At 40.2% G+C, this 25975-nt stretch overlaps 1 protein-coding gene and 1 pseudogene across 8 annotated transcripts in view; one reads left to right on the forward strand and one right to left on the reverse strand.

The window, feature by feature from the left end:
- Nucleotides 1–25975, forward strand: part of STARD9 (StAR related lipid transfer domain containing 9) — a 127801-nt gene that overhangs the window by 54318 nt on the left and 47508 nt on the right. For all 8 annotated transcript variants that reach the window (XM_027084047.1, XM_027084052.1, XM_027084049.1 and 5 more), the window contains exons 4-9: nucleotides 7262–7378; nucleotides 8877–8909; nucleotides 8999–9060; nucleotides 11163–11275; nucleotides 22391–22460; nucleotides 23891–23963. In XM_027084047.1, the coding sequence (XP_026939848.1) occupies nucleotides 7262–7378; nucleotides 8877–8909; nucleotides 8999–9060; nucleotides 11163–11275; nucleotides 22391–22460; nucleotides 23891–23963 (468 nt within the window). The remainder of the gene's footprint in view (nucleotides 1–7261; nucleotides 7379–8876; nucleotides 8910–8998; nucleotides 9061–11162; nucleotides 11276–22390; nucleotides 22461–23890; nucleotides 23964–25975) is intronic.
- On the reverse strand, nucleotides 5882–7092 carry LOC113608076 (voltage-dependent anion-selective channel protein 1 pseudogene; annotated as a pseudogene).

The following is a 25975-nucleotide window of genomic DNA, read 5'->3' on the forward strand; positions in this document are numbered from 1 at the left end:
AATATTCCATTGTATATATGTGCCACATCTTCTTTATCCATTCATCCGATGATGGACACTTAGGTTGGTTCCATCTCCGGGCTACTGTAAATAGAGCTGCAATGAACATTTTGGTACATGACTCTTTTTGAATTATGGTTTTCTCAGGGTATATGCCCAGTAGTGAGATTGCTGGGTCATATGGTAGTTCTATTTGTAGTTTTTTAAGGAACCTCCATACTGTTCTCCACAGTGGCTGTATCAAGTTACATTCCCACCAACAGTGCAAGAGGGTTCCCTTTTCTCCACACCCTCTCCAGCATTTATTGTTTCTAGATTTTTTGATGATGGCCATTCTGTCCGGTGTGAGATGATATCTCACTGCAGTATTGATTTGCATTTCTCTAATGATTAATGGTGTTGAGCATTCTTTCATGTGTTTGTTGGCAGTCTGTATATCTTCATTGTAGAAATGTCTATTTAGGTCTTCTGCCCATTTTTGGATTGGGTTGTTTGTTTTTTTGTTATTGAGCTGCATAAGCTGCTTATAAATTTTGGAGATGAATCCTTTGTCAGTTGCTTCATTTGCAAATATTTTCTCCCATTCTGAGGGTTGTCTTTTGGTCTTGTTTATGGTTTCCTTTGCTATGCAAAAGCTTTTAAGTTTCATTAGGTCCCATTTGTTTATTTTTGTTTTTATTTCCATTTCTCTAGGAGGTGGGTCAAAAAGGATCTTGCTGTCATTTATGTCATAGAGTGTTCCGCCTATGTTTTCCTCTAAGAGTTTGATAGTTTCTGGCCTTACATTTAGGTCTTAAATCCATTTTGAGCTTATTTTTGTGTATGGTGTTAGGGAGTGATCTAATCTCATACTTTTATAGATTTATTTTTAACTAACATTTTTCCCTCCTTGAAATGTCCCTTTTACTTCTCACTTATCAATAATTTTTTTAGTAGTTATTTATTTAGGCTGCTTCAGGTCTTAGTTGCAGTACGCGGGGTCTTCATTGCGGGATGTGGTATCTTTTTTAGCTGCGGCACGCGGCATGCTTGTGGGATCTAGTTCCCTGACCAGGGATCGAACTTGAGGCCCCTGCATTAGGAGCATGGAGTCTTACCCACTGGACCACCAGGGAAGTTCCAACAATTTCTGATACCTGTATTTGAAATCAATATTTATTTCATCATTTTGAACCCTTTTTCATCCTAAATGGAAATCACAGTTTTTGTTGTTGTTGTTATGAGTCTACTTGGGGCTCAGAGAACACAGTATATAATAGAAAGAACTACAGAGCTACCAAAAACAAGCAAACAAACAAACAAAAAATCTATCAGTGAAAAGTTCCTATAGGAAAATACAGCGCAACCATTATTCTTGGACCTTAAACAGTCATCATGAAATCTCCAGAGACATAGTTGATTCTAATTGCTTTTGAGAAGGGTTTGTCTGCTAAATGTCGCTGATATCAGGAAAGTCCATTCCTTGAGATTTATCTTGTGGATCTTCTTTTTAAAAAATAGACTTTATTTGTTAGAGTAGTTTTAGGTTTACAGAAGAGTTGAGCACAAAGTGCAGAGAGATCCCATATACCTCCTGCCCCGAAACTATCAACATTGCACACTATTGTGGTACATTCGTTGCAGGTGGTGAACCTACATTGACTGATATATCATCTAATGTCCATAGTTTATATTAGGGTTCAGTTTTGGTTTTGTTCATTCTTGGGTTTGACAAATGTATAATGACATGTGTACACCATTATAGTATCATAGAGAGTAGTTTCAGTGCCCTAAAAATCGTGTGCACTCCACCTGTCATCTGTTCTTCCCCCAACTCCACCCAATCACTGATGTTTTTACTGTCTCCATAGTTTTACGTTTTCCAGAAATTCATATAGTTGGAATCATACAGTAAGTAGCCTTTTCAGATTGGCTTCTTTCACTTAGCAATGTGCATTTAAGTTTCCTCCATGTTTTTTCATGGCATGATAGCTCATTTCTTTTTAGCACTGAGTAATATCCTGTCATCTGGATGTACCACAGTTTACACATTCACCTGTTGAAGGACACCTTGGTTGCTTCCAAGTTTTGGCAATTATGAATAAAGCTTCTGTAAACATCTATGTGCAGCTTTTTGTGTGGATATGTTTTCAGCCCCTTTGGGTAAATACCAAGGAGCATGCTTGCCACATTGTATGTTAAGAATGATATGTTTAAATGGAATATTACTCAGCCATAAAAAGAGTTATTTGTAGTGAAATTGAGTTATTTGTAGTGAGGTGGATGGACCTAGAGTCTGTCATACAGAGTGAAGTAAGACAGAAAGAGAAAAACAAATGCTGTATGCTAACACATATATATGGAATCTAAAAAAAAAAAATGGTTCTGAAGAACCTAGGCGCAGGACAGGAATAAAGACGCAGATGTAGAGAATGGCCTTGAGGACATGGGGAGGAGGGGGAAGGGTAAGCTGAGATGAAGTGAGAGAGTGGCATGGACATTATTACACTACCAAATGTAAAATAGATAGCTAGTGGGAAGCAGCCGCATAGCACAGGGAGATCAGCTCGGTGCTTTGTGACCACTTAGAGGGGTGGGAAAGGGAGGGTGGGAGGGAGACGCAAGAGGGAGGAGATATGGGAACATATGTATATGTATAAATGATTCACTTTGTTATAAAGCAGAAACTAACACACCATTGTAAAGCAATTTTACTCCAATTAAGATGTTAAAAGAAAAAAGAATAATATTTTTATTTTATAAATAAAAACACAAAAAACTGGCAAAACGTCTTCCAAAGTGTCTGTACCATTCTGCATTCCCATCAACAATGAATGAGATTTCCTATTGCTCCATATGCTTGTCAGCATTTGGTGTTGTCAGTGTGTTGGATTTTGGCCATTCTAACAGGTGTGTCTGGTATCTCCTTGTTTTAATTTGCAACCCTAATGACATATGATGTTGAACATCAAAAATTTTGGTTCCTAGTTTCAGTTGCCCTTAGGAAATGAGTATTGCTAGGGATTTTGGTTTGGGCTTCAGGTGTTGAGTCCCAGTACAGAAGCATCCAGTGGACTATCCCCTATTTAGCACATCCTTAAAAAGACTGGAAGTGCTGTGTCACATAAAATTAACCTGTCTGTTGAATGCTTTCTTCTGTTTATATTCCAGAAAAAATAAAGTTACACTGCTCATCTCTCCTCCTGAACTGGACCCTCTAGCTTCAGATTGCCTTTTGGTGATTTATTTTAGCCTTCAAGCTGTTCTTGGTATTCTTATTGAGCTGTTTCCATCTGCTTCATTATAATACCATAGTCAGAGTGAACCACGGTGTCATCTGGCTCTGTTGTGCTCTATTTAGGGCTGTGGTTTTTGCTAGAATTTATGATGAGCTAAGCCTCACAGTTCTTGAAGAATGGAATCTGAACTTTCTACCAGTTCCACGTTTGGAGCCTACTAGTTTTTCTTGTTCACATCTTTTACTGTTGAGTGAAAATGGTATCTCCAAAGATGTTTTTCATAAAACCTCCAGGTGATTATTTGAATTTGGATAAAGACATGGGCGGAGTAACATTCTGCTGTCTTCCTTTACAATCCACTGAGCTCATTCTGCTCTGCTGTGCGAGTGGTGGGAAGAAATAACACTTTCACTAGATGTGGCCTTGCTCTGTCTGCACCTCTGTTTCCACTTTCTTCTGGAGCACTAGAAAGAAAGGTTGAGTTTTGGGGAACATTTCCAACTAGTAAATGGGTAGCAGCCAACTCAAGTGGTCTGGTGAAGAGAAATAACCTCTCCTTCCTTCAGTCCCTGGGAATTTTACCAAGACAGATGTCAGGAGGCAAAGAGAACTCTGCCCAATTTTCAGTTTTGCTAATATAGAGGTGAATGAATGGCGAGTACAGAGCTGGGAGGGAGATTGGGGAAGGGGGTGGGAATGGTCCAAGGTCCAAATCTTTTACCACTCCCTGGGTTATTTTGGCCCTATGCCTAATATTAGAAGCACTAAAAAACAAACAAAACAAAAATAGTTCATTGGTCAAGAAGCATAACTATAGCTGCTAAAACACAATAGGGTAGTATAGTCTTAGGTCAGCAACTGCTATCTTCGTTCCCGTGGTCCCTAGTTACGTGTGTTATCTCACTTAATCTTCACAACAAACCTGTGATATAGTTACAAAATATCCACTTTACTGGGAAAGAAACAGAGGCTTACAAATTTTAAGTAAAATTTTGTGGGACCATACAATTGTATGGTCCCACAGCTATGAACCATAAGAACAGTATTCCAATTTGGAACCAATTTGGAACCGTATCAGGAGATTCACAGAATTTAAGGGAAAGTAGAAAAATGAGCAGGAAACCATGGGGCCCTAGGTAGCAGGGAAGCCAGGCAAAGCCGTATCACAGAATAGTCTGATTTGAGCACCACACTTGGCACTTGTGTGTTCAGGATGTAGTACTGATGGACTCTCGATGCCAACAAGGAGAATTTATTCCTTTGTTTTTGTGTCATTCTGTGAAAATTCAAGTGCAAGCACCTAGTTGGCGGGCCTCATTTCACATGTTCGTGTTCTAGCCACCAGGAGGTGGAGACGGTTTCCTGGACTATTTGGCTTCCGTCAGGGAGGGTTGGGCCCTGCTTCCAACCAAGACTGACACAATCAGGTTCCCCCCGCAGATAGGAAGAGTATTTGGATGCTGAGTAGCAGCAATACAGAGGGTAAATGCCCACCATACCAGCTGTGTATGTAGATGTCTCTGTGGCATTCTGCTGAGGACTGATTCAGCTGGAAGCTATGCCTTCCCCATAAGCCAGGCTGTTTTGTCCTGAGCCTGGGGTCTGCCTGACAGAGTCCAACAGGACTTTCAGACACTACACAAAGTATAGGGGTTTTCATAGGAGGACCTCTGGCTGTTTCTGATTCATTAAAGCTGACCACTACAGAGATGAGTGACAGTGGAAGCAGTCAGCTGTTAGGATCAGTCTGAAGAGGCAGCATGTAGAAAAGGGCCCCATAGGGAAAACACCTCCTTAACTTCTGGGCTTAACTGATTCTCAGTGTGGTGTCTTGAGACCCTGAATTTGTGTGAATTGTTACTGCGCAGTATTTCATTGTAGCTTTACCTGATTAACCATATTAAACTTTTTTTTTTTTTTTTTTTGGTAATGGGAAGGAAAAAGAATTAATGTACATGGTTTTTCTTTACTAATTTGCTTGCGTGTCTTTGCCTTTCCCCCAGACTCTTTTTGCCTTAAGGTTAGGGACCATATATATCAATTTTGTGTCTTTAATGTCTAGCCTTGGGTCCGGCATATAGTAAGCACTTTGAAAAATATTTGACTGACTAACTGAATGAATGAATTTTCCTTAGCAATCTTCTTTTTTTTTTTAAGGTTTCAGTATTTTATTCAAGTTTTATTTTTAAGTGATGTTAATTATAGCATTTGAAGGGGAGGAACTAATTCCATACAAAATGGAAGACTCTAAAACGTACCCATTAAACTGCTAAAAAATAAACTGAGTGGCGAGAATACAACAGAAGTTCAGTTTAGATTCTGAGTGTTGTCCCCATGTGGTTACAGAGACTCTTCCCAGCTTGCAGCTGGAGCTCTTTAGAAGCTATTTCATACTCTGGTGCAAGGGCGAAAAAACACAACATGAGAAAAAACACAATTAAGTCCTGAATTATTGGCTTCATCACATCCGCCTTCTCCCCCCCAAAATGGCACAAAAGAAACAGCAACCACGCCCCGCAGACTACTTTTTGGTGTAAAAGAGGTGATGGATTGCGGTGGAAAAAGTCCCTGCCTAAAAAAGTCCCCTTCAGATGAGTTTGTATATACCATCAAAGAGTCTCTCCTCAATCAGGGTAGGAAACCAAGGTTCAATTCTCAGGAAGTCACAATTTCATTCATTTACTCAATACGAATTTACAAATTACAAAGTGCCTGCAAATTATCAACTTCCACTTGCAGCCATTTCTAGGTAAAAAAGAAACCTGACATCTCTAGAGGGGCCAGCAAGCTTCCCCTCAAGTCTGCAGCTGAAAGGACCTTTTTTGAAATTGGGTTTCTTCTGTACCTCTGCAAGGGTAACACCCTAAAGCTGAATCATCTTTAACCTGGAAGTCTAACATGATACTTAGCGATACTTTCATCCCAGACATACAACATTAAAAGGTACGCTAAATTCTGAAGGTAGCTATGCTGCAAAATAGTTTAAAATTAAACGATTGTACAGTATTCATTAATGCTTGAAACTCCAGTCCTAGACCAAGCTTGTGGCCACCAGCGTTGACATTCTTGCCATCCAGCAGAACTGACAGTGTCAGTTTGATACCTGGCTTTAGGGTCTGAATATATCCTAACCCTGTCAGGCTGGAGCTATTCACTTTAGCCAAGAAGCAGGCATCAGGGTCGATCTGGCACTTTGCTGTTATTCCGAAGTGAGTGTTACTGTTTCCTGCTGTCCAGGCCAGATTAACAGCAGTCTCCAACTTGTTCACTTTCTGAAAAATGGAGCCGCCAGACCCTGTCCCATCATTTACATTAGTGTGAAGCTGGAACTCATCCGTCTTGTAGCTAACCGCAAAGTTGCTCTGGGTCAACTCAAGACTTTGCGGTCTCAAAATTCACCTGGTAGCCAGCCAGCCAGCCCTCATAACGCAGCACCAGAGCACCCCGGATGGAAGGCCCAGCAATGTTGAAATCGACATCACAACCCAGGTTGATATGTTCCCACTTGTACCCTGTCTTGATTTTAGCATTTTTTTCCCCCAGTGTTTGGTGAGAAGGATGAATCGAAGGTCAGCTTCAGGCCACGTGCAAGCTGATCTTCCACGGTAATCTCCGTGCGTAGTGTGTTGTCAGTGTTCCATTTCTGCGTAAACGTTAGACCATATTTGGTCCATCTGTACTTGCTTTCCAGACTGCCCGTCACTTTGGTGGTCTCGGTGTTGGCTGAACCTGTAAGTTCCAGTCCATTCTCAGATTTTGTTTTCAAATCAAGTTTTATTAAGCCAAATCCATAGCCCTTGGTGAAGACATCCCTGGCAGATTTGCCAAGATCAGCATATGTGGGAGGCACAGCCATCTTCTGCTCAGAAGTGGTGGCAGTCAGCAATCTTTTTTTGAAACTGAATTGATTCTCATAAAACAGTGGGGAATTTATAGTCATGGATGTTTGAAACATTTTATATTATTTTAGCTTAAAAAATAATTTACAAGCTGCTGTGGGAAGAAGGACCAGAGTGACATGCTCTCTATTTTTATTGTTATAGGTGTTCCAGGATTTGGGGACTGAAGTACTGTCTGGAGCTGCCAAAGGCTACAACATATGCCTTTTTGCCTATGGGCAGACAGGCTCTGGGAAGACATACACCATGCTGGGCACCCCAGTGAGTATTGGGATTGGAATGCAGTATCTTCCTAAAGCCACAGGAAGCCTGAATCTTGCATTGTCCTTGCCACTGAGAGAGGATGTGAGTTTCATAGTCAGTCAACTTCAGTAAGATTTAATGGGTCCTATTCTATATTAAGAATGCGTTTCTTCAGACTCACAGACTTAGAGAACAAATTTATGGTTACCAGGGGGCAAGGGTGGGGTGAGGGATAGTTAGGGAGTTTGGGATTGACATGTACACAGTGCTATATTTAAAATGGATAACCAACAAGGACCTACTGTATAGCACAGGGAACTCTGCTCAGTATTATGTAACAACCTAAATGGGAAAAGAATTTGAAAAAGAATAGATACATGTATATCTATAACTGAATCACTCTGCTGTACACCTGGAACTCACACAATATTGTTAATCTGCTATATAACTTTTTATAAAATAAAAAGTTAAAAAAAAAGAATGTTTCTCAGCACTTTAATTGAAAGGTAAACTTTGAATAATTTAGCCTCTCTTTATTACACCCTGAAGAATCTTAGAATTTTACAATTCCCTTTGATGACACAGACCTTGTCAGTTCTTCTGAATTTCTCATATCATTTCCAAGTTCATCACCTGTAGCTTTTTAACACCTTTGGTGTAGACAAGTCCCAGACTGAGTGTTAAGTGCTGGCTAAGGCCATGTGGATATGGGGCTGTGTGTGTGTTCGATCTGAGTGTTCAGAAAGAAGCAGGAGAACCAGCTACTGGGATGGGAGCTTTCAAAAGTGTGTAGGACTTATGAGAGCCTTCCTTTATCATGGAAAATTGGGAGGGTAGAGTTCCTTAAGAATACCTCTTTGTTTTAGGCTTAGAAGTACCCTGGTGAGATGAACTGGTAGGGCAGGTGACAAATAACACCACACAGGGACATTCTCTAGGACGTTGTTCCTCCTGAAAGATTATCTCTGCTGCCGTGGGCCCAGATCATTGCTTACTACGTCCATGTTTAGCCTGATTTTATAGATTTTAAATTAAAAGAAGAAAATTCCCAATAACCCAGGGGTGTAAAGCCCTTAACCTGAGTATAAGTTAGCACTGGATCCAAGATGAAAAAAGAAGCCGCTTCTCTCTAAATGTGTGTTTTGAACACCCATGTACTCTAGTCCTCCTGTGTGTGCAGGGTTAGGAGATAGAGTTCTGGGAGGGACCACCACGGTAAAGTGAATTCATCCAAGAAGGATGTAACCTTCTCTGCATGAAAGTATGTACCTGGGTTTGCTAGCTTCTTCTCTCTTCCTTCTTACGGCGGTGATCTGCCTCTCATCTGGTACATTCCTCCCATGAGAGTCTCCTGAGAGCACTGGCAAATAGAGTGTTCCACATACCACCGGGGAAACTGCCTGAAGTGAAGAGGCTAGCACAAGGAGCCCATCCCTGCTGAGGGTGGGCCCTGGGTGTTGGGGGGAGAGCATCACCGTGAGTGAACAGTAATGCTTTCTTCTCTTCTGTTCTCCAGGCCTCTGTTGGGCTGACACCACGGATATGTGAGGTATAGACTCTCTTTTGATTGGATTCCCTCAAAGTAGGTCTTCTTTGTACACTCCCTTCAGTGAAACTCCAATCCTCTGGTTTGTGCAGGGTCTCTTTGTCAGGGAGGAAAACTGTGCCCCACTGCCTTCCTCCTGCAGAATAAAAGTAAGGTAAGAACCTGTCTGTCTCTGTGGCCTGAAGTGTTTCTGTTTCTACTCCAGAGCTGTCCTCTCCACTTACATAGTCGCCCAGAGGAATGGAGAAAAGCCACAGCAGAAATATCTTGCAGTACAAGATGAAAAACTTACTTAGGTTTTAGGTTGTAGGAAACTTAGTTCCTATCCTCAGGCTTGACAAGCTGGCGTCTCCTGTGGACCAGCTTCCCCTGGCTAGCTGGTTTCCTTTCCTTTATTTTCTGTACAGTTTCATACTAGCTTTTGGGATTTCTGTTCCAGCCCCTCCTGGGTTGTTCTCCAGGTCAGTAGTTCCCAAACTGTAGTTCCTAGACTAGTGCTAGGAATAGAACGTCACCCCAACGTGACGTTTTAACCAGTCTGAACTGTAAATGTTGGCGGAAGGTTACCAATTGCCCTTAATTCTCTGTATTCTTTTTTGCTTTTGTTTTTGGTGTTCAATGTCCTTGTTTAAAAACATGAGACAGGGCTTCCCTGGTGGCGCAGTGGTTGAGAGTCCGCCTGCCGATACGGGGCACGCGGGTTCGTGCCCCGGTCCAGGAGGATCCCGCGTGCCGCAGAACGGCTGGGCCCGTGGGCCATGGCCGCTGGGCCTGCGCGTCCGGAGCCTGTGCTCCACAACGGGAGAGGCCACAGCGGTCAGAGGCCCGCGTACCGCAAAAAAAAAAAAAAAAAAAAAAACATGAGACATAATTCACATACCATAAAATTCACACTTTTAAAGAATATATTTCAATGATTTTTTTTTTGATATTTACAAGTTGTTCAACCATCATCACTATCTAATTACATAACATTTTCATTACCCTAAAAAGAATAACTGTCTGTCTGGGGTTTTTCTGTTTTGTTTTTTATAAATTTATTTATTTATTTATTTATTTTTGGCTGCGTTGGGTCTTTGTTGCTGTGTGCGGTCTTTCTCTAGTTGCAGCGAGCAGGGGCTACTGTTCATTGCAGTGCACGAGCTTCTCATTGCTGTGGCTTCTCGTTGCGGAGCACGGGCTCTAGGTGCGCAGGCTTCAGTAGTTGTGGCTCGCGGGCTCTAGAGCACAGGCTCAGTAGTTGCTCTGCGGCATGTGGGATCTTCCCGGACCAGGGCTTGAACCCGTGTCCCCTGTATTGGCAGGCGGATTCTTAACCACTGTGCCACCAGGGAAGCCCAACTATATGTTTTTAAAATTAAATGATTGTGAACACTATTTTTACATTTTTTAAGTTTATAAAGTAAAAATTTGCAAACCTCTATGTGTATAAACATATACATGTATGTTAGGTGTTCTGTTGTCCATGAAATCTGGGAACCACTATTCTAAGAGATATCTGGAGTTCCTGTGTCCAAATATGAGAAGATTAAGGAGAAAAATTTAATAAGAAGAGTGTGCAGAGAGCAGCTTTGAACTGGAGCCTTTTTTTCTGACTGCTGGCTCCACAGGCAAGCATCTGTGTTCCAGTGAGGAAGACCTTTCTGTGAGAAGTCTGCTTTCTTATTTAACAAAATATTTACTGATTTTAATTAAGAATTGTAGCTGTGTTATTATTTTAAAAAGGCATAAAATGCCAGTAGATACCAATGAGACAGCATATCTTAAACAGAATCCCAGTGTATAAGACAGGTAAAATGAGAATTCTGCTACTTAAATTAGGGGTGGGGAGCAGACCCTTCTCACTTAGCTTCCTGTGTTGCTCAGCATGGCCCTTGAGATGCCTTCAGTGAATAATAGAGCTCAAAGATCACATTTGAAAACCACTTCAAGAAACATGCTTGTAGACTCTATGCTATGGGGGCCTGATCGAGGCACAGGCTGGTGGCAGCCTAAACCCATGGCTGAAATAGCCTCTTGAAGGCTAAACTTGAATCAGCACTGACACTGTAAACCTGAAACTGTGGAGTAATGACAGCCAATGCTCAAAACCCTATTGTACACATGCAGAACGAGACTCAAGGGGGAAAGCTGGCGTGACCAAGGTCTTAGACTGTCAGAGCTAGAACTAGAACTAGGACCTTCTGATTCTTGGCTTGGTGTTTTTCCCACATTTTTTCAAGATCTAATTATATGCCTTTTTCTACATGTCTCTAGCTTCCTGGAAATCTATAATGAACGAGTGCGGGATCTGCTGAAACAGTCTGATCAAAAAAAGACCTATAATCTGCGGGTCAGGGAGCACCCAGAGATGGGGCCCTATGTACAAGGTGAGCTACTGTGGTCCTGGAGGTCTGAGACTAAACTGAAGCCTAGGAAGCTCTCCTGATGGTTGCTGATTCATTCAACAAACGTATAATGAATACTTACTATGTGCCAGCTACTGGTATTAGATGCCAAATAGGTACCAATAAGTAGAAAAGGCAGTCTTGCCCTCCCAGGCAAAGTTATACTCTTGTGGGGGTGAGTCAGAAAACAAGCACTACTTACAGTTGTAATAAGGGCTAATAAAAAGATAAATAGATACAGTGATGGCAAAGAACACTGGGTGGTGTAGGCAACCCATCTGCATAGTGTGGTCAGGAAAGCTTCCCTGAGGAGGTAACATTTTAAGCTGAACCTGGAGTGGATACAGGAGCCAGTTGTGTGAAGAATGGCGTAGCAAGAGGAAGAGTGTTTCGGGTTGAGGGAGCGGCATGGGCTAGAGCCCTGAGTGAAGGGCTTGGTGGTGTCAAGGGGGCCAGTGTGTCTAAAGCATGGGGAGTGAGGGGGAAAGTGACATGGAATAGGGCTGGGTCTGTGGTGCCAGGTCCAGCAGGGCTGGGACTGATTCCCAGGTCATCCAGTCTCCTTTTCGGGGCACTTTCTGTTCCAGTGGTGGTGATAGTCAGGGACAAGGGGAGATGTCAGACATGGAGCAGGGTCTACCTGCTGTTTCCTCATCAAGCACTGATACTTGGTGTTTGGTTCCATCTGTCTTATTCCATTAGGCTGAATCTTGCTATTAAGTAGAAACTGTTGGGTTCTTTTGTGGGGGAAGCTTATTTAAATCTTGACAAGGAGAGGGACATGAAAGATCAAGAGCTGGTCTCTTCTCTGATCAGGGCATGGCTAATGGCTGACTCAGTAGGTGTGCCAGTCACTGATTCTGCTGAGTCTTTTCCCAAATGTTCCATCGTAATTGGCAGCCTGGAAGCAATGATGAAAATACCATTTACTTTGCTAGGAGCCAGTTGGAGATTCCTCTGTAAAACTCTGTGGATATATATTTCTGTGTAAAACAGTAATTTGAAGGCAGACCATGAGTGGATGCAGTAGTGCCACAGTTTCTCATATTTTAATTTATTTTTATCTTAATGTGCTTTTTGGGTGTGGGGGGCGGGTAGGGGGAGTAACTAGAGGAGACCTCAGATGTAGTCCCGATGTCTTCGTTGCACAGAAGATGAAATGAAGTCTGGAAGAAGTTAAGGGATGTTGCCAAAGTTGCACAGCCGGTTGGGGCAGGGTTGGAACTGGGAACCTTTTCTAGGACTGGAAGAGAAGAATGGGACAGAATCCTGTACATGGAGGAGACCTCTGATCATAGGTTCTTTGATTGGCATAGTACCTGAAACCCTGAGAATTCACGCAGGGTGGTACAGCTTGGGTCATATACCCAGCGACAGGATCAGACTTAAATCTCAGGGCTCTTTTGGATACCTTCATGAGTGAACCCTTGTGGAGAGGAAGGATGCTTGGTAAGAAATAATTCTAAACCAGCAAAAAGTCTCTTAGGTCCTTTGGGTTACATGTTTCTTAAAGTTGGTCTGGACTTTCTCAAATCATTACAAATACAGGTGGACATTTCTCTTATTCCCTAGTAAAGGAGCCATGAGCTCACATAGTATAGAGCCAGCCTGGGAAGCTGAGACCCTAAATAGTCACTCTGAACTTATTCCCATTACTACCCTCTGATGGCATTACAGCAAACTTTTTATTTTTAAAAATGTTTGCTTTCTTTATTCATTTAGTATTTATATTACCTGCCAGTCTGTCTGCCTATCTTTCTCTATCTTCGGCTCATATATTCTGTGAATACGATTCCAAAGCAGAAAGTGGTTTCTGCTTTGAAACCAATTCTACAGGAATTTATTGAGTACTTGCTGGATGCCTATACTATTCAGATTGCCATGGGGAAATATGAAAGATACAAGGCCTTTAAAGAACTTGTAGTTCCAGTTTAGAACTATAAGCCTGAACTTGATAGCTGCCTAAATCCAAGAAAAGAAAAGGGGTAGCCTCTTACTTTTCGTTAAAGTTTATGAATTAGATGACAGATTAAGTTGAAATCTGAAATGTACAGGGCCCTGCCCAAAGCACACGTAGAAGTCCAATGGTTACAGGGTCTAAAGTGATATTTAAGTGAGACAAAGGCACTATCATATTTTTGCTTTGGTCTTTATCTTAATATACAGGGATGGGTACAAAGCAGGAGGTTGTTGGAAGAGGGTAGTTGGGACTCTGAAAAAAATTATTTTGTATTTTCTTTATACTCATTCTGCACATGAGTATTTTTGTGTGTTTGTTTTTTTAATTCTTACACCTTTTTTTTCCTTGCCTTTCTACACTGACTAGGACCTCTAGTGCCATATGAAATAAGAGTGGTAACAGTATTTAGTTTTGTTCCCAGGGGAAAGCTTCAACATTTTACTATGGTGTTTGCAGTAGCATTTGTTGTTAATAGATACTCTTTATCACACACTTCTCAAACTATCTGTGAGGAAGGACCGGTTTTTAAAAAAATTTCCAATCCATGGCAAACAAATACTTTGATAAAATAAAGATGAATTACTAGAAAAAAAGAAAAAGACATCTTAGTTATAAGCCCAAATTCTTCTTTATTAGATTCAAAAGATATAAAATTTGTAATATTGTTGTAAAGGTTTCTGTACCTGTCTCATCGCACATCAGTAACTGTTTGAGAACTGGCTCCAGTCTGTGCAGCAGCTTTGAGAAGCACTGGCTTAGCAGGTTAAGGGAATTCTCTTTTTTATCTTAGTTTTCTAAGAGTTTTTATTTTTATTTTATTTTATTTTATTTTTTCGGTACGCAGGCCTCTCACTGTTGTGGCCTCTCCCATTGCGGAGCACAGGCTCCGGACGTGCAGGCTCAGCAGCCATGGCTCACAGGCCCAGCCACTCCGCGGCATGTGGGATCTTCCTGGACCGGGGCACGAACCCGTGTCCCCTGCATCGGCAGGCGGACTCTCAACCACTGCGCCACCAGGGAAGCCCAAGAGTTTTTATTTTTTAATTTTGAAACAAACTTTTGAAAAAATTGCAAATATAGTATAAAGAACATTATTTTTACATTTTAAAAATTTTTGACTGCATTGGGTCTTCGTTGCTGTACGCGGGCTTTCTCTAGTTGCGGAGAGCAGGGGCTACTCTTTGTTGCGGTGCATGGGCTTCTCACTGCGGTGGCTTCTCTTGTTGCGGAGCATGGGCTCTAGGCGTGCGCACTTCAGTAGTTGTGGCACGAGGGTTCAGTAGTTGTGGCTCGCAGGCTCTCGAGTGCGGGCTCAGCAGTTGTGGCGCATGGGCTTAGTTGCTCCGCGGCATGTGAGATCTTCCCTGACCAGGGTTCGAACCCATGTTCCCTGCATTGGCAGGTGGATTCTTAACCACTGCGCCACCAGGGAAGTCCCTAAAGAACTTTTTTACTTGAACCATTTGAGAGTAAATTGCCAACCTAATGACCCTTACCCCCGATTATTCTAGGGTGTTTTTCTTTCAAACAACAATGTTCTCCTGTATAGTTACAACACAACCATCCAAATCAGGAAATTAACTTTGATGCATTGCTACCATCTGATCCTTAGAACCCATTTAAGTTTCACTAATTGTCCCAGTAGTTGTCCATTTGAGAGTTAAGGGTTGCCTTTGGTTAGGGTGTCTCTCTAGTGTTCTCCAGTCTGGAAGGCTTCTTGGTCTCCCTTGACTGTCATGAACTTGATACCATTAAGTGGTGCACAATTTTGATGTGTCCCATTACTCATGATTTTTAATTTCCTCACTTAAGGTCATATCTGCCAGGCTTCTTCACTCTGAAATTGCTGTTTCCCTTTTGTAATCAACAAGTGTTTTTTGTGGGTGCGGTCCTGTGAAACCATGTGTGTGTCCTATCCTCATCTGACATTCAGTTTATTTATTAATTTACTTATGTTGGCATAGACTCATGGTTTCTTATTTTATTGAATGAGTCGCCTTCTGTTACTACTATTTTTTATTTTGATGCTCCAATTATTCCAGATTTAGCCAATGGAATCTACTTCAGGTGTGTTCCTGTGACATTTTGGCATATCGCCATCATTCTTTGAGCACTTCCTTGCTTTCTGACAGGAGATGTTTGAGGTTCATCTGCTTTCCCTGCCTCAGTCTTTGAATCAGCCGTTTCTCCCAGGAGCCCTGGTTCTTCTTTTTTTTTTTTTTTATTTGTAGTATAGTTGATTTACAATGTTGTGTTAATTTCTGCTGTACAGCAAAGTGCTTCAGCTATACATATATATACATTCTTTTTTAATATTCTTTTCCATTTTGGTTTGTCTCAGGATATTGAATATAGTTCCCTGTGCTAGACAGTAGGACCTTGTTGTTTATCTATTCTATATGTAATCTGGTCCTTTTTATTGGAGAAAAGTTTTTGGAAGCCAAGATCTAAGTTCTAGGTATGCTCATTGCTTTTGAGATGCTGCAACTCCTAGTCCTTCTGAGTGGACAGAGCTAATATATGTTCACACCAGTACTTCCAACTGCAGTCCAACACAGCAGGGTTCATTCTGGATTTCTCCCTTTCCAGATTTGTAATTCCTTTATCCAAAGGTGGAAATGCTTCTTTGATCGGTCCCTCCACCCCCATGTGTAATTAATCTCGTCATTGCTGTCCTCTCTCTTATGTGGATGCCCGCCTCACCTGGCTGTGCCTCTCACCACAGGAAGCCATGCTCACCGTGCCTGCATTCCAGCGCTCCGTGCAGGGCTGCCTGTCCCCACCCCTCACTGTGCAGGTACCTTCCATACCCCTCTTGGTCTTGGTATTCTTTTGCTGGGCCACCTCCTCACGCCAACTTAGAAATCTTGTTCCGCTGCCAGTCCCTCTGTGGGGATGCCTTTCTCTCCTTGTTGGGCCTCTGACTTCTCACGGCAGGCTGCCCCCACACATGGGTAGCCTGCTCACCTTCCCCGGGCTCCCATGCCCTGCACTGGGCTGCCTCCGTGGGGACGCTCTGCTCAGCCCATCAGGCTCTGACTTTCTGTGCTGCCACCCGTGTCATCCCCTCCTCACCCCACTCTCAACACCAGGCCTTCCCTCTGTGGGGACGCCCTCCTTATTCTTCTCAGGCTTTTCACCCTGACGTGGTTGCCTGCCTTGCTCTGCTCCACGTAAGGACTTTAGGACTAAATTGTTCACGAAAGGGAAATGGAAGGGGTTCTAGGAATTTTTTTAAAAACATAAACAGCCATTGAATTTTTAAAAAATACTTATTTATTTATTTATTTTGGCTGCGTCAGGTCTTAGTTGTGGCATGCAGGATCTTCCGTTGCAGCAGCTGGGCTCTTTGTTGTGGTGCATGGGCTTCTCTCTAGTTGTGGCACGTGGGCTCCAGAGCGTCCGCGGGCTCAGTAGTTGCAGCGCGTGAGCTCCAGAGCACGTGGGCTCTGTAGCTGTGGCATGTGGGCTCTGTAGTGGCAGCATGCAGGCTCTCTAGTTGTGGCACGTGGGCTCAGTAGTTGCAGCACGCAGACTTAGTTGCCCCGCGGCATGTGGGATCTTAGTTCCCTGACCAGGGATTGAACCCCCATCCCCTGCATTGGAAGGCGGATTCTTAACCACTGGACCACCAGGGAAGTCCCTGAATTTTTTTTTAATATTTGTTTTATATATGCTTGTCTATATTGTATGATTTGTGTCCTTTGTCCTGTTAATAAGGTGAATTACACTGATTTTTGAATGCTATAGCAGTCTTGCATTCCTAGCATAGACCCAAGTTACCTGTGATATATTTTCCTTTGTATATACTGCGGAATTTGGATTTCCAGTGTTTTGTTGGGAGTTGTTGCATGTATGTTCAAGATTCAAGAGTGAAATTCTCCTCTAATCATCATCTTCCTTGTCCTGTTTTTCTTCCTCCTCCTCTTCTCTTCTTTATCCTTCTCTGATTCTCCATTTTCCTTCATCAGGGTTAAGTATAAAGGTTACGTTTGTTTCCTAAAATGAGTTGAGAGATGCTGCCTCTTTCTATTTTCTGAAAGACTTCTTGTAAGATTGGGGTTATTCCTCCTTAAATATTTGGTGGAATTTGCTGGCAAAGCCTTCTGAGTCTGGAGGATTTTTTGATGAGAAGGTTTAAGATTATAGATTTGATTTCTTTCAAATATTCTATTTTTTATTGCACCAATTTTTGGTAAATTGTATTTTTCTAAAAAATCCACTTCCTCTAAATGTAAGACATGTATCTGCATAAAGAGTAATATCTTCTTACACTTTATGTGTAAGATGACTCTTTAAATGTAGGATCTCTTTTTTCATTCCTAACTGGTTATCTATCCCTTGTCTCTTTTTTCTTGTTCAAATTAAGGACTTATTAATTTTATTTGTCTTTTCAAAAAATCAACTTTTGGTTTTGTGGCTTCCCTCCACTGTAAGTTTATTTTGTATTTATTAATTTCTGTTCATATTTTTGTTATTTTATTCAGCCTTTCCTTGAGTCTAATTTGCTGATTTTTTAACCTTTGTAAGTAGATGCTTAGCTTGTTGATTTTCATCCTTTTTTCTTTCCTAATATATTTATTTACAGCTATAAATTTTTCTGTAAATGTAACTTTAGCTGCACTGCACACATTTTAATATGTAGTATTTTAATCTTTATTTAGTTTAAAATTGTATGTAATTTTCATAATGATTTCTTTTTTGACCCATGGGTTATTTAGAATTGCATTTCTTAATTTTCAAATATTTGGAGATTTTATAGTTCTATTTTATTATAGGTATCTACTTTAATAGAATGGCATTCAATGAACACTCTATATGATTTCATTTAAAAAATATATATGTATAACAATTTGGTTTGTGGCCTAGCATATGGCTAAGTTTTGTAAATTTTCCATGTGTTCTTAAAAATAATTATGCAGTAGTTGGGTATAGCATTTATAGAATACTATTTGTCAAGTTTGTTATTTGCATTGCTTAAACCTTCTATAACCCTATTGATTTTTTTTTTGCTTGTTTTATGAGATAATAAGAAAGGCTAGTTAAAATTTCCTGTTATGACTATGAATGTCTTTTTCTCCTTTTAATCCCAGCAATTTTTGTTTTATATATATATATATTTTTTTTGTTTTGTTTTGTTTTGTTTTATATATTTTGAGACTATTATTATGTGCATACAAAATTAGAATTATTAAATCCTCTTGATGAATGCTTCTCCCGTTTTGAAGGATCCCTCTTTATCTCTAATAATGCTTTGCCGTGAAGTCTACTCTGCTTTGTCAGGAATTACTATAACTACTGTAGCTTTCTTTTGGTTAGTGTTGGCATTTTAATCTTTTTTATACTTTCTCCCTTTCTATATCCATATGTTTTAGATGTGTGGTTTTTTTTAAATAAAATATTTGGCTTTTGCTTTGTTTTATCTAGCATCACAATTTTGGTCTTGTAATTTGAGCATACTTCAAGCATATTTTGGTCTGTTTACTTTTAATATAATTACTAATTTTATTTGGGTTTAATTCTGTTACATTGTGTTTTCTCTTTACATTGTTTTATGTTCCTTTTTCTCTACTTTCATGATTTTTGAGTTGGTTAATTTTTAAAATTATCCCATATTTCTCCTCTTTTAGCTTACTGTTTACACATTGTCTTATTATTTTAGTAGTCATTGTAGAGATTACAGCATGGGTCATTGACTTATCAAAGTCTAATATTGTGGTCTAAACTTTTTTTTAAATCTCCTACCTTCTGTCTGGTATTTTCCTTCAGCTAAAAAATAATCTTTAGTATTTCCTCTAGTGTGGGTCTGCTGCTTACAAATTCTCTTGGTTTTCAGTTGATTGAAAATAACTTTATTTCTTCTTTATTCTTAAAGGAGAAGTTCACTAAGTATAGAATTTTAAGTTGGTGGTTATTTTCTTTCAGCAATTAAAAATTATTCCACTGACTTCTGCCTTCCATTGTTTCTGTTGAGATGTTATCTTAGTAATTCCTTTAAGGTTTTTCTCTTTGTCTTTGGCTTTTAACGGTTTAGCATGAAGTGCCGAGGGATAGATTTTTTTTTTTTTTAATTGTGTCAGGCTTCCTGAATCTGTGGTTTTATATCTTTTTTTGCAGACATTTCTAAGCCATTACTTCTAACATTGCTTTTACCCCACTCTCTCCTTCTGGAGCTCCAATTACAGGTGTGTTATATATACTTTATGATTCTTACCCTGTCTTATATAATGCTTTGTATCTTTTGGCTCTCTGTGCTTTATTTTGGTTGTATGTTTCTGACATATGTTCCTGTTCACTAATTGTTTTTTTTACTTTTTTATAAATTTATTTATTTTATTTATTTAGTTTTGGCTGCATGGGGTCTTCGTTGCTGCGCATGGGCTTTCTCTAGTTGCAGCGAGCGGGTGCTACTCTTGGTTGCAGTGTGTGGGCTTCTTGTTGCAGTGGCTTCTCTTGTTGCGGAGCACGGGCTCTAAGTGTGCGGGCTTCAGTAGTTGTGGCACGTGGGCTCAGTAGTTCTGGCTCGCGGGCTCTAGAGCGCAGGCTCAGTAGTTGTGGCACATGGGCTTAGTTGCTCCACGGCATGTGGGATCTTCCCGGACCAGGGCTCGAACCTGTGTCCCCTGCGTTGGCAGGCAGGTTCTTAACCACTTCACCACCAGGGAAGCCCTCACTAATTGTTTTTTAAGCTATGTCTAACCTGCTGTTAAACTTAGATACTTAGATGAGAAACTTAGATGAGTTCTTTTTTTCACTTACAGTAGTTCTTACTTCCCAAATCTACATTTGATCTTTTTATTATAGTTTCCAATTTTCTCTGAGATTTTATAATCTTGTCTTTAGCCCCTTGAAAATAGTAAGCACAGTTACTTTAAAGTTACTGTAACTCCAATATCTGGATCTTTCTTAGGTCTCTTTCTATTCCCTATTATTTTTGCTGGTTTTCATTTATGTTGTCAGGTCTACTTATGTGTCTGGTTTGTTATAATTTTGTGCCAGACAGTATTTGCTAAATTGCTTATAGAAGTCATTTGTAGGTCTAGAACAGTGATATCTGCCAGTACAGAAGACTTTTATTTATTTGTGCCAGGTTCCTGCACACATTAGTGATTCAGAATCACATCAGTCCAATTTAAGGACTGAGAATGTTCAAAGCTGAGCTGTAATCCCTTCAGAGGCTATTTACTTCTAATTCAACCTTATTCCTGTGTTTTAACCCTTTGGGTTTCCAACCCAAAGATGTGGTGTGCCATAGGGCCCACTCCAGGTGGGCTGTGGACTGCAGTCTGTGTCTCCCTAGACCTGTGAGTTTGTCAAGAGAACTGCTGTCAGCCACTTCTCCTCAAGGTTTGGCAAATGCTCTCAGAGGAGAAGCGTCCCCAAATGCCGGCCTTATCTCTGTGGACTTCCATCCTCCCCCAGTATATAGCCTGGAAATTTTTCACTGTCTCATCATCCCTCTGTGCCTTCACACTGATCTTTTATATTTTGTCCAGCTGTTTCTAATAGTCTTTAGCAGAAGGATTGGTTTATATTATGTAATTTGCCATTACAGAAAGCAGAAGTTCTCTATCCTTGGTTATTTTTTTATTTTTATTTTTTTGGCTGCGCCAGGTCTTAGTTGCAGCACACAGGATCTTTGTTGAGGCATGCAGGGTCTTTTAGTTGCAGCATGTGGACTTCTTAGTTGTGACATGCAGACTTCTTAGTTGTGGCATACGAACTCTTGGTTGCGGCATGCATGTGGGATCTAGTTCCCTGACCAAGGATCAAACCCGCACAGAGTCTTACCCACTGAACCACCAGGAAAGTCCCTATCCTTGGGTAAATTTTTAAAATTCTTTTTATTATAGAGAATTTTGAACATTTTGAACAAAAATAGACTAGTATAGTGTACCCCCATTTCACAGTAACCCATAACCCAATAACCCTTTGCAAATTCTGCCCTGTCCACATTCCTGTCCACATTCTATATTATTCTGAGGCAAATTCCAGATGTCACATCAATTCATCTAAATATTTTAGTATGTAGCCCTAAAAGATAAGGTATGTCTTTTTAAAAAATCATACCCACAACTATTATCACATCTAAATAATAGTAATAATTCCTTGATATAAAAAATCCAGGGCTTCCCTGGTGGTGCAGTGGTTAAGAGTCCGCCTGCCGATGCAGGGGACATGGGTTCGTGCCCCAGTCTGGGAAGATCCCACATGCCACGGAGCGGCTGGGCCCGTGAGCCATGGCCGCTGAGCCTGCGCGTCCGGAGCCTGTGCTCCACAACAGAAGAGGCCACAACAGTGAGAGGCCCGCGTACCGCAAAAAAAAAAAAAAAAATCCAGTCAGTGTTCAAGTTACTTTGCTAATTTTTAGTGTAAGTGTATTCAGCTCATCAGCCCATAAATTTACTTTGGTTCCTGAATCTCTAATACAGAGATCCTCTAGCACAATTGTGAAGGCCTTTTTTGACTTGGTGGGTAACCAGCCATAAAGATTTACTTTCATGCCCTTAAGCTCTCTTTACCTATCTAAAGCCTGCCCATTCCACAGTGGCTAAATTCAAGTCTCACTTCCCCCATGGAGCTTTCCCTGACCACTCCTCTGATCTCCTCAGCATTTATTATCTTTCTAGTCCTGTGGCACTTGGCCATATTATCTTGTATCATAAAACTTCTCATGATTGTAAACTGTGGGAAGATAAGGACATGTGTACTGTATGGTTTGTATGTCAAACCGAGTCCGCCATTTTGTGGGGCACGTAGCCCTCGTCTGCCTCAGGAATTTTGTGAGGGCCAAATGAGGTAATTTATGAGAACTTTTCTTATAACCTATATAGCAAAATTGTAAGGAATTGTTATTGCTGTTCTTTTCATTGTTGTTAGCATAACCGCTACATGAATTCTAGACTATAATGTCTGTGTGGGCAGAGACCTATGTTCCCAGAGAGACTGTCACAATGCCAGACAGTAGGCTTCCAATAAATATTTGTTGACTTAATTTATTATCTGAATTAAGTTGTTCCCTCATTCTTGTCTGTCAACTGATATGAAATAGGATGATAAATTTAATTACCTACAGGAAAAGGTTAAACTTTGCCAAAAATTTTTAATGTCTTTTTTCCTCCTTGCAAATTGGATAGGTTTATCTCAACACGTAGTTACCAGCTATAAGCAAGTAATTCAGCTCTTGGAGGAGGGAATAGCAAACAGGTAACAGGTTTGTTTGTCCTTGTCATTCTTTCAGTCTCATTCTTATTTCCTGTGTTCTCATCCCCCTTCACAGTGTGTATTCTCTCTGCAGCTCCCCACATCCACAATCAGCAGGCCTTTCTCAGAACAGAAGTGTACCCAGTGCAGGGGGCGGTGGCTGAGATCTAGTGCTCTTCTCACTAGTGGTGAAGCTGGAGTTTGTTTTGGGTATAATAATGTTAGGCAGTTAGCCCAGAGTATTACTCTATGCTTTGTCTTATAATACACGACTTCTGCTGTTTTTCATCAAAGAACAGATTCTTGCCTGCACTGTCCTCTCCTTGATAGAGGTGATATACTTTAATATAGTTTATATATAGTTTAAAATGTTTCAGAAAACCATTTTTCTTCTAGTTTTGCATACTGTAAAGGTTACTCAAAAAAAGACTGTTTTGAATCTGCTATGAAATACTATTGACTCTCCTGAAACCTATTGTAAATTGTGATAATACTCTATTTTTAGTTACTATGAAATACCCAGAATGTTATTTTACACCCCCAAAATAGCCTTTTTTACCTGAAAAAAAAATTGGGGGGATTTAGAGTCTTCTGCGTACCCTATTAATAACACGTCTGAGCTCACTGAACATAAAGGAAGAAATTTAAATTTAACATTCTGTTCCTTGGCTTTCGTGGAACTGTTCTGGAGGCACTTGCTTCATGTCTTCAGGGTACCCTGAGCTCCTTGATCTTTAAGTGTCAGGCCTTACCTTGTCCTTCTCATCCTTGAATAAATCAGCCTCTAGGTTTTGACTCTTTTCTTCAATTCTGTAACTCCTCTGAGAACAGAAGTCAATGAGTTGGTCTTAAACTGAGGCAAGATTGACTTAGATTTAGATGAAGGGAAGACTCTTTTGACTTTAAGGGTCAAGATTGGAATGAATCTTTCAGGGAGCCTATGAATTCTACCTGGCTTAAGCATGATGTTCATGTAATTCAAGATCTCATTTTAGCCCTTTCTGGCACTATAAAGTTAATATTCTGTGTTTAATCATGACTTACTTTCTCTGTCTTTGAGCCTTCTTCTCCAGCAAGCTCTCTACGTCCATTTGTCTTATTTAAATGGGTCTGTTTTAGGGATATTCTTACAGGTTGATGACTCTTTAGTATCACGCTTTCAACTCTGAGTTTTAACTTCTATTGCTTAAAAAAAGTTCTAATTGTGGTTTAATATGAATCTACACTCGCTTTTATTCTCAGATATCAGGACCTAGAGCACTGCTCCTGCCCTCTTGGGGCCACTCTCCTAACAATAACAGACTAAATAACGTGTGTTTCATGATCCTCACTTGTGAACCTCAGCACTAACATCTCTTGTGTTCCCCTTGGATCCTTAAAGATCAACATGCATAAACAATCCTTGTCCTAATTTTCTTCCCTTATATACACAGAATCACAGCAGCAACGCATGTTCATGAGGCCAGCAGCAGATCCCATGCCATCTTCACTATCTACTATACGCAGGTTGGTTACCACTTATATTTGCTTAGATTTCTTCCTTTCATTGTCCCTTTTGACTGATTTCCTGTCTTCCTTCCTATTTCTTTTCCTTTCTTCCTACCTTTCCCTTTATAGGTCCTCTGATATGACCTAACATTATAAGTAGGACCTACACACAGTCTACTAAGCTACACACTCAGAAAGCGTAGAGGCATTTCATAAAGACTAATCAAAATATCTTTGACCTACATTTTACTTTTAACATTTCAAAGTACTTTAATATCTATATGATCAGTCTGGGCATTTAAAATGAAAATAAACATTAAAATTAAAAAGTAGGGACTTCCCTGGTGTGGCTCAGTGGTTAAGAATCCGCCTGCTAATGCAGGGGACATGGGTTCGAGCCCTGGTCTGGGAAGATCCTACATGCCATGGAACAACTAAGCCCATGTGCCACAACTACTGAGCCTGCACTCTAGAGTCCGTGAGCCACAACTACTGAGCCTGCGTGCCACAACTACTGAAGCCCGCCTGCCTAGCGCCCGTGCTCCACAACAAGAGAAGCCACTGCAATGAGAAGCCTGCGCACCACAATGAGGAGTAGTCCCTGCTCACTACAACTAGAGAAAGCCCGCGTGCAGCAGCAAAGACCCAAAGCAGCCAAAAATTAATTAATTAATTAAAAAAAAAAAAAAACAAGAAACTGACTGTAAGGGCTCCACATGTTGGATTCAGCATACAAAGACTTCCAAGCAACTAATATAAATACGTTCCAAGAGCTGAAGGAAACCATGTTTTAAAGAATTAAAGGAAAACATGATGATAATGACTCTAGGGAATTTCAATAAAATGATAGAAATTATTTTAAAAGGGGGAATTCTGGAAATGTACAATAACAGAAATGAAAAAATCACTAATGGGACTCAAGTGCTGATTTGAGATGGCAGAAGAATTAGTGAAGTTGAAGACAGACAAATAGAAATCATCCAATTTGAAGAAGAGTAACTGAAGGAAAATGAACAGAGCTGCACAGACCTGTGGGACATCAGGTGTGTCAACATAAGTGTAATGGGAATCCCAGAAAGAAAGAAGAGAAAATAGGCATAAGAAAAAATTGAAAAATAATGGCCAAAAACAATTGCCAAATTTGTTGAAAGTCTTTAGTGTACACTTTATTCAAAAATTAACTCATACTGGATCGTAGGCACTAATGTGAAACCTAAAACAATTAAACTCATAGAAAATAACATGGGAGAACATTTGTGACCTTGGATTAGGCAAAGTTTTTTTAGATATGGCACTAAAAACACAAATTGAACAAAAGAACAAATTGAAATTTGGAATTGGTCAAAATTTAAAACTTCTGCTCTTCAAAAGACACTATTAAGAGAATAAAAAGAAAAGCCACAGGGAGAATTTATTTGTAAAACATATGTCAGATAAAAGACTTGTATCCAGAATATATACAGAACTCTCTAAACTCAATAATAAAACAACTCAAAAAAAATGGTTAGAAATTTTGAACTGATACTTAACTAGAGAAAATATACAGATGGCAATTAAGCACTTGAAAAGATGCAAACATCATTAATTATTAGAGGAATGCAAGTTAACACCAAATGAACTATCACTACTCACCTTTTAAAATAGCTAAAATTAAAAAGAATTATTATACTAAATATTGGCAAGATTGTAGGAGCTGGAGTTCTCATACACTATACTACTGGTACAACAACTTTGAAAAAGAATTTAATAGTTTCTTTAAAAATTAAACATATACCTACCATATGATTCAGCCATTGTGCTAGGTATTTTCCCAAGAGAAAAGAAATCATATGTCCACACAAAGACTTGTACACAAATATTCATAGCAGCTTTATTTGTAATTGCTCAAAGCTGGAAACAACCCAAATGTCCATCAAGAGGTGAATAGATAAACCATGGTACATTCATACACTGGAATACTACTCAGCAATAAAATTGAACTTTTGACACATGCCTCAACCTGGATGAATCTCAAAATAATTATGCACAGT

Source organism: Aethalodelphis obliquidens, unplaced genomic scaffold (assembly GCF_003676395.1).
Source record: "Aethalodelphis obliquidens isolate GAN/ISIS:26980383/991018 unplaced genomic scaffold, ASM367639v1 scaffold51, whole genome shotgun sequence".
Taxonomy (NCBI): Eukaryota; Metazoa; Chordata; class Mammalia; order Artiodactyla; family Delphinidae; genus Aethalodelphis; species Aethalodelphis obliquidens.